Here is a 16,456-nt window from a genome sequence, read left to right on the forward strand (position 1 = left end):
AAAAAAAAAAAAAAAAAAAAAAATTATGCTAAGTGAAAGAAGGCAGTCACAGAAGAGAACACACTACATGATTTCATTATATGAAAATCTAAAACACAGAAAACTAGTCTACAACAGTAGAAAGCAGATTGGTAGTTTTCTGGGGCCATGAGTAGAGGGGACTGATTGCAAAGTGGCACGAGAGAACTTTCGGTTTCATGAAAATGTTCTTTCTCTTCATTGTGGTGGTAGTTACTTGGGTGTATACACTATCAAAACTCATTAAACTGTACACTGTTTTTAAAGTTTTTTTTGACGTGGACCGTTTTAAAAGTCTTTATTAAATTTGTTACATTATTGCTTCTGGTCTATATTTTGGTTTTTTGACCTCAAGGCATGTGGGACCTTGCTCCCCGACCAGGGATCCAACCTGCATCCCCTCCATTGGAAGGCGAAGTCTTAACCACTGGACTGCCAGGGAAGTCCCTGAACTGTATACTTTATTTTTATTTTATTTTATTTTATTTTTGCGATACACGGGCCTCTCACTGTTGTGGCCTCTCCCATTGCGGAGCACAGGCTCTGGACGCGCAGGCTCAGCAGCCATGGCTCACGGGCCCAGCCGCTCTGCGGCATGTGGGATCTCCCCAGACCGGGGCATGAACCCGTGTCCCCTGCATCGGCAGGCGGACTCTCAACCACTGCACCACCAGGGAAGCCCTGTACACTTTAAATTGATGCATTTTACTGGATGTAAATTATGTTTCATTGAAATTGACCAAAAAAGCCAAAAAATGTTCATAATAGTCAAAAACTAAAAACAATACAAATGTACATAAACAATAAAATGATTAAATAAAATTTCATATATGTATTCATACAGTAGAATATTGTGTAGCAATGAAAAAAGAATTACAGTCAAATGAAACATGAATAACATTCACAGATAAAATGTTGAACAAAAAAAGACACAAAATGTCATATATAACTCCAATTATATGAAATACAATAACAGATAAACTAATCTATAGTGATAAATATCAGAATAATAACTACCTTTGGGAGAATTATTGACTAACAGAAACCATGAAGGAGCCTTCTACTGATGATAAACATGTTCTATATCTTTATCTGAGTAATGTTTACACAGTATATAGATAGGTAAACATTTATTCTGCTGAACATTTAAGATGTATACCCTTTATTGCATATTTATTATTCCTCAATGAAAAAAATTTTAAACGACCACTTATGGTTGCTTGGGATGAAGTGCCTTGGGCTTTAAGACACCAAGTGGCTGCTGCATTTTATCATAATTGTAATAGTGCTGACTACAAGGGCTGTCGGTGGTTGAGCTTCATCTCACTGTATTGGAGAGATTATAGAAAGTAAAAGACAAGCTCAGGGCTTTAAATGCTCAGCTCAAGTTGCAGTCACAAAACCAGAAAATGTCCATGATGACTCTAAAGGAATCTCTATTTCTTGTAGCTTCAGAGCAGATATAGATTTTTAAAAATCAGCCCTCAAGTTTAATGGGACAGAATGAAAACATAAGCCAAATTCATAAGTCTCTCATGTGAAAGTCAGCACATTGCTTGGAAAATAGAGAGATCCTGAGACTTGGAATGGTTACCTTTGGATGGAAGCTGAGACTTGTGCCACAAACCTCCCTAAAGACTCCCTTGGCAGCAAAAGCAATCCCTTCTCTCCTTTTTTTTGAGGATATAAGCTTTTCTTTCCTTACAGAACCTATAACATCACTTGGGGCAATTAGCTATTTTCCTTAAGGCCCACCTGTGTATCATCCATTGCCTTTAGACCCAAAAGTCAGATCTCAGCATGCCCCAAGAGGACTAGTCAAATCTGTAGAGAAAGGTGATTGTTAGTATTCCAGGAGAATAGCAAGTTTTTGCTAATTCATAGCAGCAGAAACTTGGGGAACATGTGTGGGAATTGATTATAACAATTTTTTTTTGGCCATGTCACGTGGCATGTGGGATCTTAGTTCCCAACCAGGGATCACACCCATGCCCCCTGCAGTGGAAGGTCCCATGCCCCCTGCAGTGGAAGGTAAAGTCCTAACCACTGGGCCGGCAGAGAATTCCTGATTATAAACCTTTTAGACTTAGGAGGATGGATATAACTTTGGATTAGCCCAGATTTATCAATATCATTATACTTAGAAGATTTGCTAAGCAGTAATATTTTTAGTATCTTGGAAATGGTTTTAACAGTTTTCTTGGTAGATTAACTATAACCTTGACTCAAATACAGCCTGCATTCAATGAGATTGAGATGCTAGAGCCTTCATGGCATGCTATAAAGGAATAAATCCAAAGGCTTGTAAAATTGACAAAGTTGATTTCTAATAGGTAGCCTACCCATATTTACCTTCATCCTATTCCCCAAGAGTGCCCAGGTGACAATCCCTGAGAAATCCATTAATGACGGGAGCACTAACATCCCTACAGAGGTAGCTGTCCTCTGTAGGTTGGGAATGATGGTAGGAGATAGTGGCATTGAAGTGGGCTTTCTGGTTTCAATGAACTGATGGGATTCCTAGAAGACAAGTGGCATTTAACTACCAGAGTTAGAGTCTACTGGTCAAAGTTAATATCATAGATAAATGGTATTTTGACTTAATGCCCAAGGTTAAAGGCCATATTATAATAGGCCTTATTTGTCTATGACTCATACTGTGGTTTTTTACCTAGTTCCTGAACGTATGATTGGAATTACCACAATGAACAGCAGAAATTAAAGTGGCCATATGAATGTTTTGACTCATAGATTTTCTGTAGTGATCATGATTTTCTTAGGAATTACATAGGTAGGATATCTACTAAATTATTACTAGAACTATTTACCGAAAAGCTCTAACTGTGGGGCCAGAAACATGAGATGAGACACCACAATGGAGAGTTTTGGCTTCTTATCCAGTTCGTAGACAAGCAGTTGATACACCCAGAAGGCTTTGGTTGAAGTGGAGGCTGGCCTTCTTGAGGAAGAATTCTGCTATGAGCATATAGTCTAGATCTTACTTCAAGCCTTCCTCAAAGGGTATGTAGCCCTTTACTAGGGTGAATATGCATTGGAAAAAAGGAAATATCCCACCAGACTTTCAGAGATTACCAGACTCCAAGTTAACACTAATCCCTGGTATCCCAAAGTGCCCCAGTGGACCATTGGTTAAAATTAGGGCTTATGCATGTCAGGTGATAAATGCTGTTTTGGTCCAAGGTTATATCATAGACCCAGTTAATCTGCGGGACCTAGTTATATTTATTTCTGGTTCTTGAATGTACAACTGGAATAGACATGTATAGCAACTAGCAGAGTTCTCACAAATTAGGGGCTGAAGGCTATCATGGTGAACTTTCTCTGCCTGCCAAAATGGTAAAAAATAAACAGATAACAAAAACAAATTAAAAAAAAACAATTCCACAAAGATTAGATATGAAAATATATTAGTGATATGAAGGATTCAGAAAATAGCATTCTTATCTAGTTCTTCTGTTTTGCCTATGCAGAAGGTAGGTAGATCTTGAAGAATATTTGTAGATTACACTAACACCATTTGCAGCTGCTATTCAAGATGTGGAACCTTTTTTGGACCAAATTGACACAGATCCATCATTCACAACAACTGATCTGGCAACTACTATTTTCTCTAGAGCAGTTTGCAAGGACCAACAAAAGAAGCTTGATTTCACCTATTAGGAACAGCAGTATCCTTTCACTGCCTTGGCATAGGGCTAAGGCAGCTCTTTTTCTTTCTATCATAATTTAGTATGCAGAGACATTGATTGTGTTGACATATCATAGAACATCATACAGTTCACCACCTTGATGGTTTCCACTGTGGTGATTGGATTGGATGAGCTGGAAGAAGCATTAGATGCCTTGGTAAGTTCCATGTGTGTCAGAGTGTGGAAGATAAAAACCATAAAAATTCAGTGTTTTCTACGTTGGTAAAATTTTTAGCTTCCAGTAGGTGGAAGCATGACAGGATATCTGTTTCAAATACGGGGCAAATTGCCATATCCTGTGCCACCTACCACTAAGAAAGAAGCATAATGCTTATTGGACCTTTTTACATTTTAGGAACAACCTTTACCACATTTGTATCAATCTGTGCTGCTCTTTTGTGTTAACTGAGCCATCAGCTGGCAAAGGGGGTCCCAGAGCAAGAAAAGGTCTTGTAGGCTTTCTAGGCTGCATTACAAAGCCTCTTCTTTATCTTGTGCCTTATCACCTAGAAGACCCTACAGTACTTGAAATGAACAGAGCAAATTAGAAAGCTATCGCAAGTTGCAATAGTAGAATCACAATGTAGATCCCTCAAGTTTTGGAGCAAAACCATGCCTTCTACTAAAGTTAACTATTCTCCTTTGAGAAACAGCTCATGTGTATGTTTATACTGTGATAATTCATAAAACCATGCGCTTATTATTTGTGTACTTTTCTTTATGTTATTTTTCAAAGCTTTAGTTTTTAAAACTTGTATGGAAAAATGAAGGTCCAAATATAGCAAAAACAATTCTAAAAAGAAGAACAAGTTGGGGAGAATTTTCCTGATTTATAAAAATAAAGTTATATTAACAGAATATTGAACCTGGCATCAGACCCATGAGAATGTGGGAATTTAGTGTATAACATGGATGTAAACTAGTGGGAAGGGACTAATCAATAAATGATATTGGGATGATTGGCTTCCATATTGGAAAAAAAATAAAATTAGATTTCAGTCTCCTTAATGAGGAAAAATAAGTTCCATCTGATCAGAGACCTAGATATGGAAAACAAAATTTTTAAAGTTTTAGAAGCAGATATAGAGCATGCCTTTTGACCTCAGTATAGGTAATACTTCCTAAAGAATACAGCAAGTAAGCACAAACCATAGAGGAAATGATTGATGCATTTGACTACTTCAAAATTTAGAACATTGATATGGCTAAACTCACCAAAAGTTAAGTAAATAAGAGATTAACTGACACTGATAAACTGAGAAAGACTATTTGCTATATAGATAACAGAATGATCATTATCAAAAATTTATAAGTTAATAAGAAACAGACTACTCATGCCAACTGAAAAAATGGGAAAGGACAAGAAAAAGCCGTTCACTGGGGGACTTCCCTGGCCGTCCAGTGGTTAAGACTTCCCCTTCCAATGCAGGAGGTACGGGTTCAATCACTGGTCAGGGAGCTAAGATCCCACATGCCTCGTGGCCAAAAAAACAAAACATAAAACAGAAGCAAGATTGTAACAAAATCAATAAAGACTTTAAAAATGGTCCACATCAAAAAAATCTTAAAAAAAAAAGCCATTCATTGATCAGGAAACCCAAGTACATAATAAACATATGAAAATGTAATATATTTAATCTCACTAATAATCAGGGAAATGCAAATTAAAATAATTAGATACCATTTTTTATCCATCAGATTATAAACTCTAACAATATCAAATATTGGCATGGATATGGAGAAATTATATCCTCATTCAGTGCTGGTGAGAATGTAAATTGGTATAGGTGTTTTGTAGAGCTATTTGGCAATAACTACTAAAGTTGAAAATGCACATTATACACAATCCGTTAATTACACTTTTGTTTATTTACCCTAAGGAAATGTTTACATATGTATACAAAGAGATGTATATAAGGATATCCGCTGCAACATTATTTTGGTATCAAAATACTGGAAATAATCTAAATGCTGATCCATAGAGGGGTGTTTTTAAAAATTAGGATGTTTTCATATTATAGAATACCATGCATCAATTAAAGAAATAAAATATATTTCCTTAAATACATGAATCATATCTCAGTGTTGAGTAAATAAAAGCAAGGGAACGTGTATTATATCAGTATTTAAAGTACATACATAAAATGTTAACAAACATAATTTCTGGGTGTTGGGAACACAAGTGTTAGTTTTATCATTTTCTATATTTTTCTCTAATTGAAATTTTTCTTGAAATAAAAACAATGCAAAAAAAGAACAAGTAGAAGCAATTAATTGTTCCGAATGTCATACTCAGGTCAGATTAGCTAAGAACTGAACATTATATATTGGTTTTAGCAATTAAGTAAGTAACAACAAGTATTTATGCAGCTACTAAGTGTTACAGCAAGGGGAAGTAGAGTATAAGCTTAAAGGCAAGATATAACTTTCCTGATTTTGACTCTGCAGCTTTTACTTACATGATTACGGTGCTGGTGGTAATGATAAAATCTTCAATATTCCATCTACATAAAAATTTCAAATCTCCTGTAACAACTAATTGCCAACTTTCTGCTTAGGTGGGGTTTTTGGATCGGCAGAGGACATTGGCTTTGCTGGAAACATTCTATGACCAAAGTTCAAAAGTGCTCAGAGGTTTACTCCGAAACCCAAGACAATGTAAGTGCCACCCAGAGGGAGCATGCTCAAGCAGGAGTGATGCAGTACACTGAAATGATAATACAAGGTCATTCTATCCCCATGGAATCCCTTCATATAACATCTCCCTTAGATCATGATAGCTCTATCTAGTTGTTCATTCCACACAAAATTCAGTCGTCATCACAACTAGATGTATTTTTCACTATGGTGTAATACTAAAAGTTGTTAAGTCAGAGCTCAGCTAGAATTCAATTTTAAATTCAGTCAAATGAAGGGGTGCTTTAGTGACAATCTGAATGTTTTGGAAATTAAGTTGGTAGTGGTAATTCCAGTTTTAATGTCCAACTTAGAATTCTAAAGTTTCTAAGAAAAATGTTTCCTTCTCCCAAGCATTTTTAATTGAAATATAGTTGATGTACAATATTATGTTAGTTTCAAATGTACTACATAATGATTTGACATTTTCATGTATTAGGAAATAATCACCGTGATGAGTCTAGTAACAATCTATCCCCCTACAAACTTATCACAATATGATTGACCATATTCTTTATGCTGCATATTACATCCCTGTGACTTATTTATTATATAACTGGAGGTTTGTGCCTTTTAATTCACTTCACCTGTTTCACCCACACCTCAAACCCTTCTGGCAACCACCCATTTGTTCTCTGGGTCATATGGCAGTTCTACTTTTAATTTTTTGAGGAATATCCATACTGTTTTCCATAGTGGCTGCATCAATTTACAATACCACCAACAGTGCACAAGGGTTCCCTTTTCTCCATATCTTTGCCAGCACTTATTATTTGTTGTCTTTTTGATGATAGCCATTCTGACAGGTATGAGGTGATATCTCATTGTGGTTTTTTTATTATTTTTTTTATTTTTATTTTTTTACGCGGGCCTCTCACTGTTGTGGCCTCTCCCGTTGCGGAGCACAGGCTCCGGACGCGCAGGCTCAGCAGCCATGGCTCGCGGGCCCAGCCGATCCGCGGCATGTGGGATCTTCCCGGACCGGGGCGCGAACCCGTGTCCCCTGCATCGGCAGGCAGACTCTCAACCACTGCGCCACCAGGGAAGCCCTCATTGTGGTTTTGATTTGCATTTCCCTGATGATTAGTGTGACGTTGAGCATCTTTCATGTATCTGTAGGCCATCTGTACCTCTTCTCCGGGAAAAAAGTCTGTTCAGGTCCTCTGTCCATTTTTTAATCAGGTTGTTTTTTTGATGTTGGTTTGTATGTCTTCTTCATTTTGGATATTAACCCTTTAGCAGATATATCATTTATAACTATCTTTCCCCATTCATTAGGCTGTCTTTTTGTTTTGTTGATAGTTTCCTTTGCTGTGCCAAAGCTTTTTAGTTTGATGCTGTTCCATTTGTTTATTTTTGCTTTTGTTTCCCTTGCCTAAGGAGACATATCCAAAAATACATCACTAAGGCAGATGTCAAAGAGCCTACTGCCAATGTTTTCTTCTAGGAGTTTAATTGGATTCAGGTCTTAAATTTAAGTCTTTAATCCATTTTAATTTTATTTTTGTACATGGTGTGAGAAAGTAATTCAGCTTGATTCTTTTGCATGTAGCTGTCTAGTTTTCCCAACGCCATTTATTGAAGAGACTGTCTTTCCCCATTGTATACTCTTGCCTTCTTTGTTGTAGATTAATTGACGATATAAGTGTGGGTTGATTTCTGGTCTCTCTATTCTGTTCCATTGATCTACATGCCAGTTTTGTGCCAGTACCATACTGTTTTGATTACCATAGCTTTTGTTTGTTTGTTTGTTTGGGTTTTGGGGGGTTTTTTTGGCCACACTGCACGACTTGTGGGATCTTAGTTCCCTGCCCAGGGATTGAACCCATGGCCTTGGCAGTGAAAGTGCAACGTTCTAACCACCAAACCTCAGGGAATTCCCTGTAATTTTGAAATCAGGGTGTGCGATAGCTCCAGATTCTTCTTTCTCAAGTTTGTTTTGGCTATTCAGGGTCTTTTGTGTTTCTATAAAAATTTCAGAATTATTTGTCCTAGTTCTGTGAAAAATGCCATTGTTGTTTTGATAGAGATTGCACTGAATCTGTAGATTGCCTTGGGTAATATAGTCATTTTAACAATATTGATTCTTTCAGTCCATAAGCACAGTGTATCTTTCCATTTGTGTCATCTTCAATTTCTTTCATCAATGTCTTATAGTTTCCAGGTACCAGTCTTTAAGGGCCCTGCTGCCCTTCAAAGCCAGATGTTCTGGGGCAGGACCTCCAGTCTAGGATCCTGACGTGGGAGTTAGACCCCTTGCTCCTTGCAGAGAACCTCTGCAATTGTAATTATCCTCTTGTTTGTGGGTCACCTACCCAAGGGTGTGGGTCTTGATTATACCACATCTCTGCCCCTCCTGCCTGTCTCATAGTGGTTCCTTCTTTATGTCTTTAGTTGCAGAAAATCTTTTCTGATTTCCTGGATAGTCGCTCTGTAAATAGTTGTAATTTTGGTGTGCCCAAGGAAGGAGGTGACCTCGTGGTCTTCCTAATCTGGCCTCTTGGCCACACCTCTCTCTCTCAAGCACTTTTACTTGTACACCTCTACTGTACTTATACAGTAAAATATCTTTTTTATATTACTCCCAAAACAAAAGGATTGTGATTTATATTTTTATTTTTTAAAGAGAAGGTCTTTGAATGGATGAGTTTTCCAAAGAAAGTGAATATTTTACTTGTGTGAAAATTTATTACTTGGATACTTAAAAATCTATGGATAATGTACATAGAGTATCCTGAAAATTGTGGGAATCACAGTTTTAGAACTTAAATACTAACTGTTTTGGGAGGAAGGGGTACAATCTTGTGGCATGAGTCCCATTTTCTGTAGTCCTGGATATCAGGGTTGTTTTGTTGTTTAACAGTGGGATTCTCATGAGTGCTATACAATCTTTCCCTAGAATTCTGAACCAGGTGTCCACATAAGTTGTGGAGAAAAAGAATTGAGGAATGAAGAAGAAAGAGAGGGAAAAGGGAAGGGAGAGAAAATGAATATTGGAAAAATATAGCTCAGTGAAAGATTATCATAGAACTTTGCTCTTATTTTGGTATTGCAGATACTGAAAAGGTATATGAGGTGAAAGACATTTGTCGCTTTCCTCAGCCCTATGCTATGCTTACTGTGGGAGGACTAAGAGTAGAGGATAAATTCTATTTGCCTTGGAAGTCTAAGCAACTCTCCTAGTAGCAAAAGAAGAATCATGTTCATTTCCAAAACCATACCTTTTAGGAAGGGATTATTTCTAATTTACAGTAGTGAGCATCTTTTATGTTCCTTTAGATACCTTTTTGTTTTTTATTGGGTTGCTGGGAAAGGTAACTGATATTTATTTAAAGCAATAGGTCTATATTACAGTCACTGTGCTGATTGCTTTTTTGTAATTTTTATTTTATAATAGAGTATAGTTGATTTACAATGTTGTGTTAGTTTCAGGTGTACAGCAAAGTGATTCAGTTATACATATACATAAATCCATTCTTTTTCAGTTTCTTTTCCCATATAGATTTTTTTTTTAATTGGAGTATAATTGCTTTACAATGTTGTATTAGCTTCTGCTGTGTAATGAAGGGAATCAGCTATACGTATACATATATCCCCTCCCTATTGGTCCTCCCTCACACCCCTCCCATCCCACCCATCTAGGTCATCACAGCCCATTGCTTTTTTACATTAATTTACTAGCTCTGATTCTACACTATAAGATCAATTGTTTAGGTAAATGTTTTGTTTTCTGTGTTAGGGCCATTTGTTGAATTTGGAGAGATAGACTTGCCTGAGTTCTGGGGAGACATGGATAATCAGAAGCACATTTATGAAGACTTTGACAAAGTACTCTTAGAGATGAATACATTACATGCTAGCAAACATACAAAACATGCTAGCAAAAGCCAGAGTAAATTATTAGCAAATCCAGAAGATCAACATAAACATGATAAACATAGAAAATCAACACTACCACAAAGCCCACCAGAACAGCAGAGAGGGACAACTGCAAACCAAGAACCAAACAGAATTTCAACCAAAGAACAAGACAAAGAGTCAACTGGAGAGCAAGAACTGAACAAAGAATCAGTAGCAAAACGAGGAACCTACACAGGGTCAACTCCAGAACAAGGATCAAGTAGAGAGTTAATAATAGAACAAAGACCACATATTGAGTCAATAACAGAACAAGGAGAACCACCAGGAATCCACACTGAACCAGCTGCAGAGCAAGGACTTTACAGAGAATCAGTAACAGCACAAGGACAGCATGAAGAGTCAACAACAGGACAAGGATCACACAGAGGGTCACCTGAGGAACAGGGACCACATAGAGAGTCAGTATTAGAACAGGGACCACACAGAGGGTCAGTTGCAGAACAAGGAGCACACAGAGAGTCAGTAGTAGAACAAGGACCACTCAGAGGGTCAACTGCAGAACAACAGCCACCCATAGAGACAATTCCAGAAAAACAAGAGGACATAGACTCAACTTCACAATCAAGAAAAGGTAGTATCTTAAGAGAAAGTGAAAAATCTAGGGAGGCTATTTCCTTTGAGTACACTGAAATCCTTCCACAGGAAGAAAGGACTCAGGGGCAAATCTATGAAGAGCAACTATTCATGAGTCCTGAACTGCAAGAGAAAATTTCAGTATCAAGCAGAAAAGGTCATCTTTCAGGTATTAATATAGTTCTTCTACATCAGCTCCTTGCTTTGTAGAGTGGTTTTTAAAGTCCTTTCAGGAAATATTCATTTCAATTAGGATCTCTTCCTGACATATAAGGTCATGCAATCTTCAGATATATTTTGCTACTCAACATGAGTCTAGACCTTGAGTAATCAATTACCTGCAAACCAGAAAGTCTCTATTATCAATTTACCTAGAATTGCTTTAACACTAGAAGCCCATTTGTAAGGAAGAAATCTGGTAATGTTACATGTAGAAATTTTCATTGGACCTCTGAAAAGGCAGTAGAAGCCCTTTTATTTTAACTGTGGTGTCTGATATCAGAATAAAAGAAATAAATTTCTTTTATTTCAAATTTTAAAAGTATCTCACTTTTTTCAGTTGTATATAAGAGTTTCTGGAGGTCATATTTAAGACTGAAAGCACCCCACATTTCAAATATTTATTCTGAAGAAGACTTTTCCTCTGAATTGCCTATGCCAATTTATGCCCTTTTTGTTGAAGAATTCTAATCTTTTAGAGAACCAATCTCAATGCCACTTAAGACCTCAGTTAGGCATAATTTTTTAATTCTAAAGTTCTACAGTCCCAAAGAAAATTATTATTTAAAACTCCTAAGAGATGGGTAACCTATGTTCTAGATTCTACACTAACATTAACTAATTTTAAATCTTTCATTTTTTTCAGCATTATATTTATTTCTCCATGAAATAAGACTGCTAATTTCTGGCTCTCCCTGCATAGTAGGGATACAGCTTAAAAAGTTAGTGAAGCTTCTATTCAGTCAGATGTATTATTAGTGAGGACTTAATTTTGACTATCTGTAACAGTGACCTAAAATAACAGTGTCTAAAAAACCAAACAAAAGCAAAACAAAATAACAATGTCTAAACAAGACAGGAGTTTCTTTGTTTCTCATGTAAAAGTCAAAATTTATATGACAGCTCAGCCCCATGAAATCAGCAGAGGCTCAAGCTCTTTCTGTCTTGTGTCTCCTCCAACCACATGGTCCAAGATAGCTCACCACCATGTCCACATTCTGACCACCAGGTGAGGAGAAAGGATAGGTATTACATCATTTCCCGTCACAACTCATTGGTCGGAATTTAGGCATATAGTGACACCTAGCTGCCAGGGAGGCTAGGAAATATAGCCCTTAATTTGCATGGCAAAATTTGGGTACAACAAATAGCCTTTGTCACAGAGCTGCTCCCAACAACTAAAGTTATTAAGTGATACCATTATGATACAGCATATATAGGAAAGGACCTGAAAGAAAGTTTTTGTGTTCTATATGCAAGGCATTTCTCTCATTTATTAACTTTAGAATATATAATAGAATATATAATGTCCAACTCATAGGCATTTTATTTTGTACCTTTTAGAAACTGAAAAAAAGGAAGTTCAGAGAGACAAATCCTGTGAACCCAAGTCCCAAAAAATAGAAGGAAAATCATGGTCAGGTAACTTCTCATTTAATCCTCCTTTCATTCATACTCTAGAGCAAAACCATTATGAAAGTGAAGTTACGCTGGCTATATTATGGAACGTGTATTTTATAGGTGAACTTTTGACTTGTAACTGGAACACGAAGTATGCCAAATGTGAAGAGGAGGAACAGGCAAACTTAATCTATGGTAACTCCAGGTTCACAGGTACATGTTAACAACAAAACCAGGAAGAATAGATGGCACTCTAATTGATGAACTTAATTTACTGTGGTACACGATGATAAGGACTGGACTCAGCCAAGGCACAATGGCAGAGTGATACTTGCATTATTGTGTCCCTGAGCTGATGGATCTAAACATATTCAAGATGACTGTTTTGGGTGGTAGTGTACATGCAGTGCTATTGATGAATGCTCTTTAACACATATGCATTAATACAGTTGTCCCTCAGTACCTGCAGGGGTTTTTTCCATGGAAACCACCCCCCAGAGCTCCCCCCATGAATACCAATATTCAGGGATGCTCAAGTCCCTTATGTAAAATGGAATAGTATTTGCATATAACCAGTGCACATCGTCCCATATACTTTAAATCATCTCTAGATTACGTTTAATACCTAATACAATGTAAACACTATGTAAATAGTTATAAATACAATGTGAATGCTATGTAAATGGTTGCCAGTATGTGGCAAATTCAAGTTTTGCTTTTTTGGAACTTTCTGGAAATTTTTTTTCTGAATATTTTTGATCCACAGATGCAGAACCTGCGGCTACAGAGGGCCGTATCCAATTTTTTTTTTCTTTTTACTGTTAAATGGCCCTGAAACCACTTTGAAGCTATCATCAAGGTATACAAAGGGAATCAGATGTTAGATATTAGAAAAATAGAAATCATTCCAGCTATTCCTCTCCCTGGTAGTTCCACATCCAAATATGCGAGGCAGGTGAGGAGCTATCTTGTTTTTGAAGACTTACAAAGGAAGATCTACTCAACAGAGACAATAAAGAGTAGATGTTAGCTCTCAGTAAACCATGTCTTTAACAACAGTTATCCCAACAAGTACTATTTTATCATTTTACCTTTCATTAACAAGTAGTAGAACTTATAAGATCAAGATATTTTCCACCTATCTGTAATTTTTTTCTCATTTAAGCATGGATCAAATAACAAATTTCTATCCTCCAAATATTTCATGGAATTACATGGCATTGATTAAGCTCTTGTTGCCTGCTAATTCATGTTCCTCTTCCCCTGGTCTTACTTCTTTATCTCAGTTTTGCTTTACCATTTTAACAGTTGCATGGGTGATCCTTTTTAAGTCACATCAAATCTCATATGGGAAGCATAAGGGCATGAACGATTGAATTAGTTAATAAATCAAACATAAATCACTGGGCTTTTTCATGAAATATGCTTCATATTATAACATTGAGCTTCAAGATAAATATATTAGTCAAGACTCTTTGGGGGAGAGGTGGTAGTGGTGGTATTTACAGACTTATTTAACTAGTGAGTCCAGACTGCAGCTGGCTTCAGGCACAGCTGAATCCAAGAGCTCAATAATAGCAGCAGGACAGTGTCTCTTTGCCTCTCAGCCCTGTTCTTCTCTGTGTAACTTTCAGTTTTAGTTTTCACTGTATTGTGGCAAAGATGTCCATGAGAGCATCTCTAAGCCTACGTCCTACTAGTTCAGGAATCAGAATATAAGAAGAGTGATTCTCCCCCAGTAGTTGCCCCAAGAGTTCTGGGGCTAATTCTCATTGGCCTATAGTGGATTCCATTGCTGTCCTATGTGAATCATTGGCCGGACCTATATCACATGGCCATCCTTGAAGCAAGGATGGAGGAAGCTCAGAACTACCTGATACATCTAAACTGACAATGGGGGAGAGATGTTTTCCTAAATCAAAAAAGGAGGGTGCTGAACTCATGAAGGGAGCATGAATTCCTGACAGGAAAAAAGGAGCAGATGTCCATTACAATAAGTACTCGTATATTTTCCAGAACTTTGATAAAATTGTTCACTTCACTGTTTGATGTATGTTTCTTCCTTGATAGACCTACACTCGATGATCAGAAATATTCAGTCTTACAAGGAAATAAAAGGTAGGAGTGCCTTCAATGGAGTTTCCTTCAATCTGCTCCAGTTTGTGCAACTCCTGGAGACATTTGTTGGTGAAGATGCCCCCTTGAGTGTCAGCGAAGCCCTCACCTCCTTTTTTAAGAAGGGCTTTGTTGAAACAAAAGAAGAGAAAAGGAGTGGCTTAGAAGAGGTGAGTAATATTATTTATCAGTAAAACAGGTGAGGTCACTATTATAAATAAATCTATCAATCTCAGTTGCTCCTAGTCTAGCTCTTCTTAAATAACTTACAACCAAACCTATCCCTTTAGTTCAACCAGCATGGCCATTAAATACTTCATTTGAATGTCAAATAGTCTAAGATCACACTCCAGAGAACTCATTCTCCTAGTAAGAACATGATTTCTGATGGCAGGTGATGGTTTATTTTACAGCTGTGTTTTTGCTCCTCTGAAGCTGGAAGAGCAGATTCCGAGGAACAGAAATGTGTATATACAAAGATGTGTGTTTGTGTATGTGTGTGTGTGTGTGTGTGTGTGTGTGTGTGTGCACTGTCTGCTGTGTGAGTGCATTTGCAAATGCACATACGTAGGGGTACAGTTGTGGCTTGAATATATATTTTTATTCATGTGCACCAAGGTAGTACATATTTCTTAAGAAATTACTACTTACTTAGGTGATAAATGCAAACACATTAGCTGATATAAACAACTTATGTACTCTTATACGAAACACATAAATCAGGTTCACCAGGCATATTCAGTAAACTTATCAGTCTTATGAGTCTTCTCAACCTAATCTAGAGTTGATATTCCTTTTGCCTCCTCAACTGCTATTCCCCCCATTTAATCAAATGGTATATGTTCACTTTCTTTTAGCAACAAAATTAAATTACTGTCTAGTTGACATAATCTAGTAAAAAAGTCTAAACAGTAAATAAAATTAATATCAAGTTAGGTCAATGTTAAATATAAAAAAGAATTTTTGAACACAGTCATTTTTTTGTTGTTTGAACACTGCCATCCAACCCCCTTTACTACAAAACATATTCCATCAAGAAGCCAGGCAGAGCACCCCACGTTTTATCACATTCTTGAACAACTAGTAAGGGAGTGGAAAGGAATGAATCAAAGATTCTCAAGGAGTGAGTCCCCTTCCTAAATTAATGTGTTTTAGCTCAATGCAGAGAATGCCTGCTTCTTGGCTTAAGGTGAAACAAAGAAATGATATTTAGAGAACTAAAATTAAATGCTTCATTTAAAAAATTTTTTTAATTAAAAATTTTTTTAAATAATAAAAAATTAAATGCTTCATTTTACCATTCATATTTATGCTTAGTCCCAAAGCAAAGCTGTTTCTATAAAAAGTGCTGCACTTTGGGGGGAATAAGCCTAAGATGCCAGCTAGCACAATACGGTGTATCTTCTGTGCTTTGTTATCCTGTTTGTATCCTAGGCTAGACAAAATGCTTCCCAAGTCCGACGGGGACTTCTCCTAAATGCCCTCTTTCAGAAGTGGGACTGTGATAGCTCAGGCTTCCTGGATCTGAATGAAGTTGATGAACTCTTGTATACATACAAGGAGGGAATGGAAAAGGAATCTATGAAGAAAGGTAAAAATGTAAGAATTTTCTTAAGTTGTGGTAACAACTTGGCTTCAAGTTTCCCGGTATTATGGCATATATACAGTTAAAACACTGGTTGGTCTAAAACCATGAGATACCACTTCACACCTACTAGTGTGGCTATAATTTTTTTTGAGCTTTATTGAGGTATAATTGACATGTAACATTGTGTAAGTTTAAGATGTACGATGTATTGATTTGATGCACATATATTGTGAAA

The 16,456-nt window shown here is 36.9% G+C and overlaps 1 protein-coding gene across 1 annotated transcript in view; it reads left to right on the forward strand.

Moving 5' to 3' along the window:
- The window catches only part of EFCAB5 (EF-hand calcium binding domain 5), a 117,338-nt gene that overhangs the window by 69,236 nt on the left and 31,646 nt on the right, over window positions 1-16,456 (forward strand). Inside the window, exons 10-15 of the mRNA XM_027130495.1 lie at window positions 6,287-6,386; window positions 10,144-11,067; window positions 12,462-12,539; window positions 12,639-12,731; window positions 14,589-14,803; window positions 16,068-16,224. Coding sequence (XP_026986296.1) covers window positions 6,287-6,386; window positions 10,144-11,067; window positions 12,462-12,539; window positions 12,639-12,731; window positions 14,589-14,803; window positions 16,068-16,224 — 1,567 coding nt within the window. The remainder of the gene's footprint in view (window positions 1-6,286; window positions 6,387-10,143; window positions 11,068-12,461; window positions 12,540-12,638; window positions 12,732-14,588; window positions 14,804-16,067; window positions 16,225-16,456) is intronic.

This window comes from Aethalodelphis obliquidens, unplaced genomic scaffold (genome assembly GCF_003676395.1).
Source record: "Aethalodelphis obliquidens isolate GAN/ISIS:26980383/991018 unplaced genomic scaffold, ASM367639v1 scaffold38, whole genome shotgun sequence".
NCBI classification, from domain to species: Eukaryota; Metazoa; Chordata; class Mammalia; order Artiodactyla; family Delphinidae; genus Aethalodelphis; species Aethalodelphis obliquidens.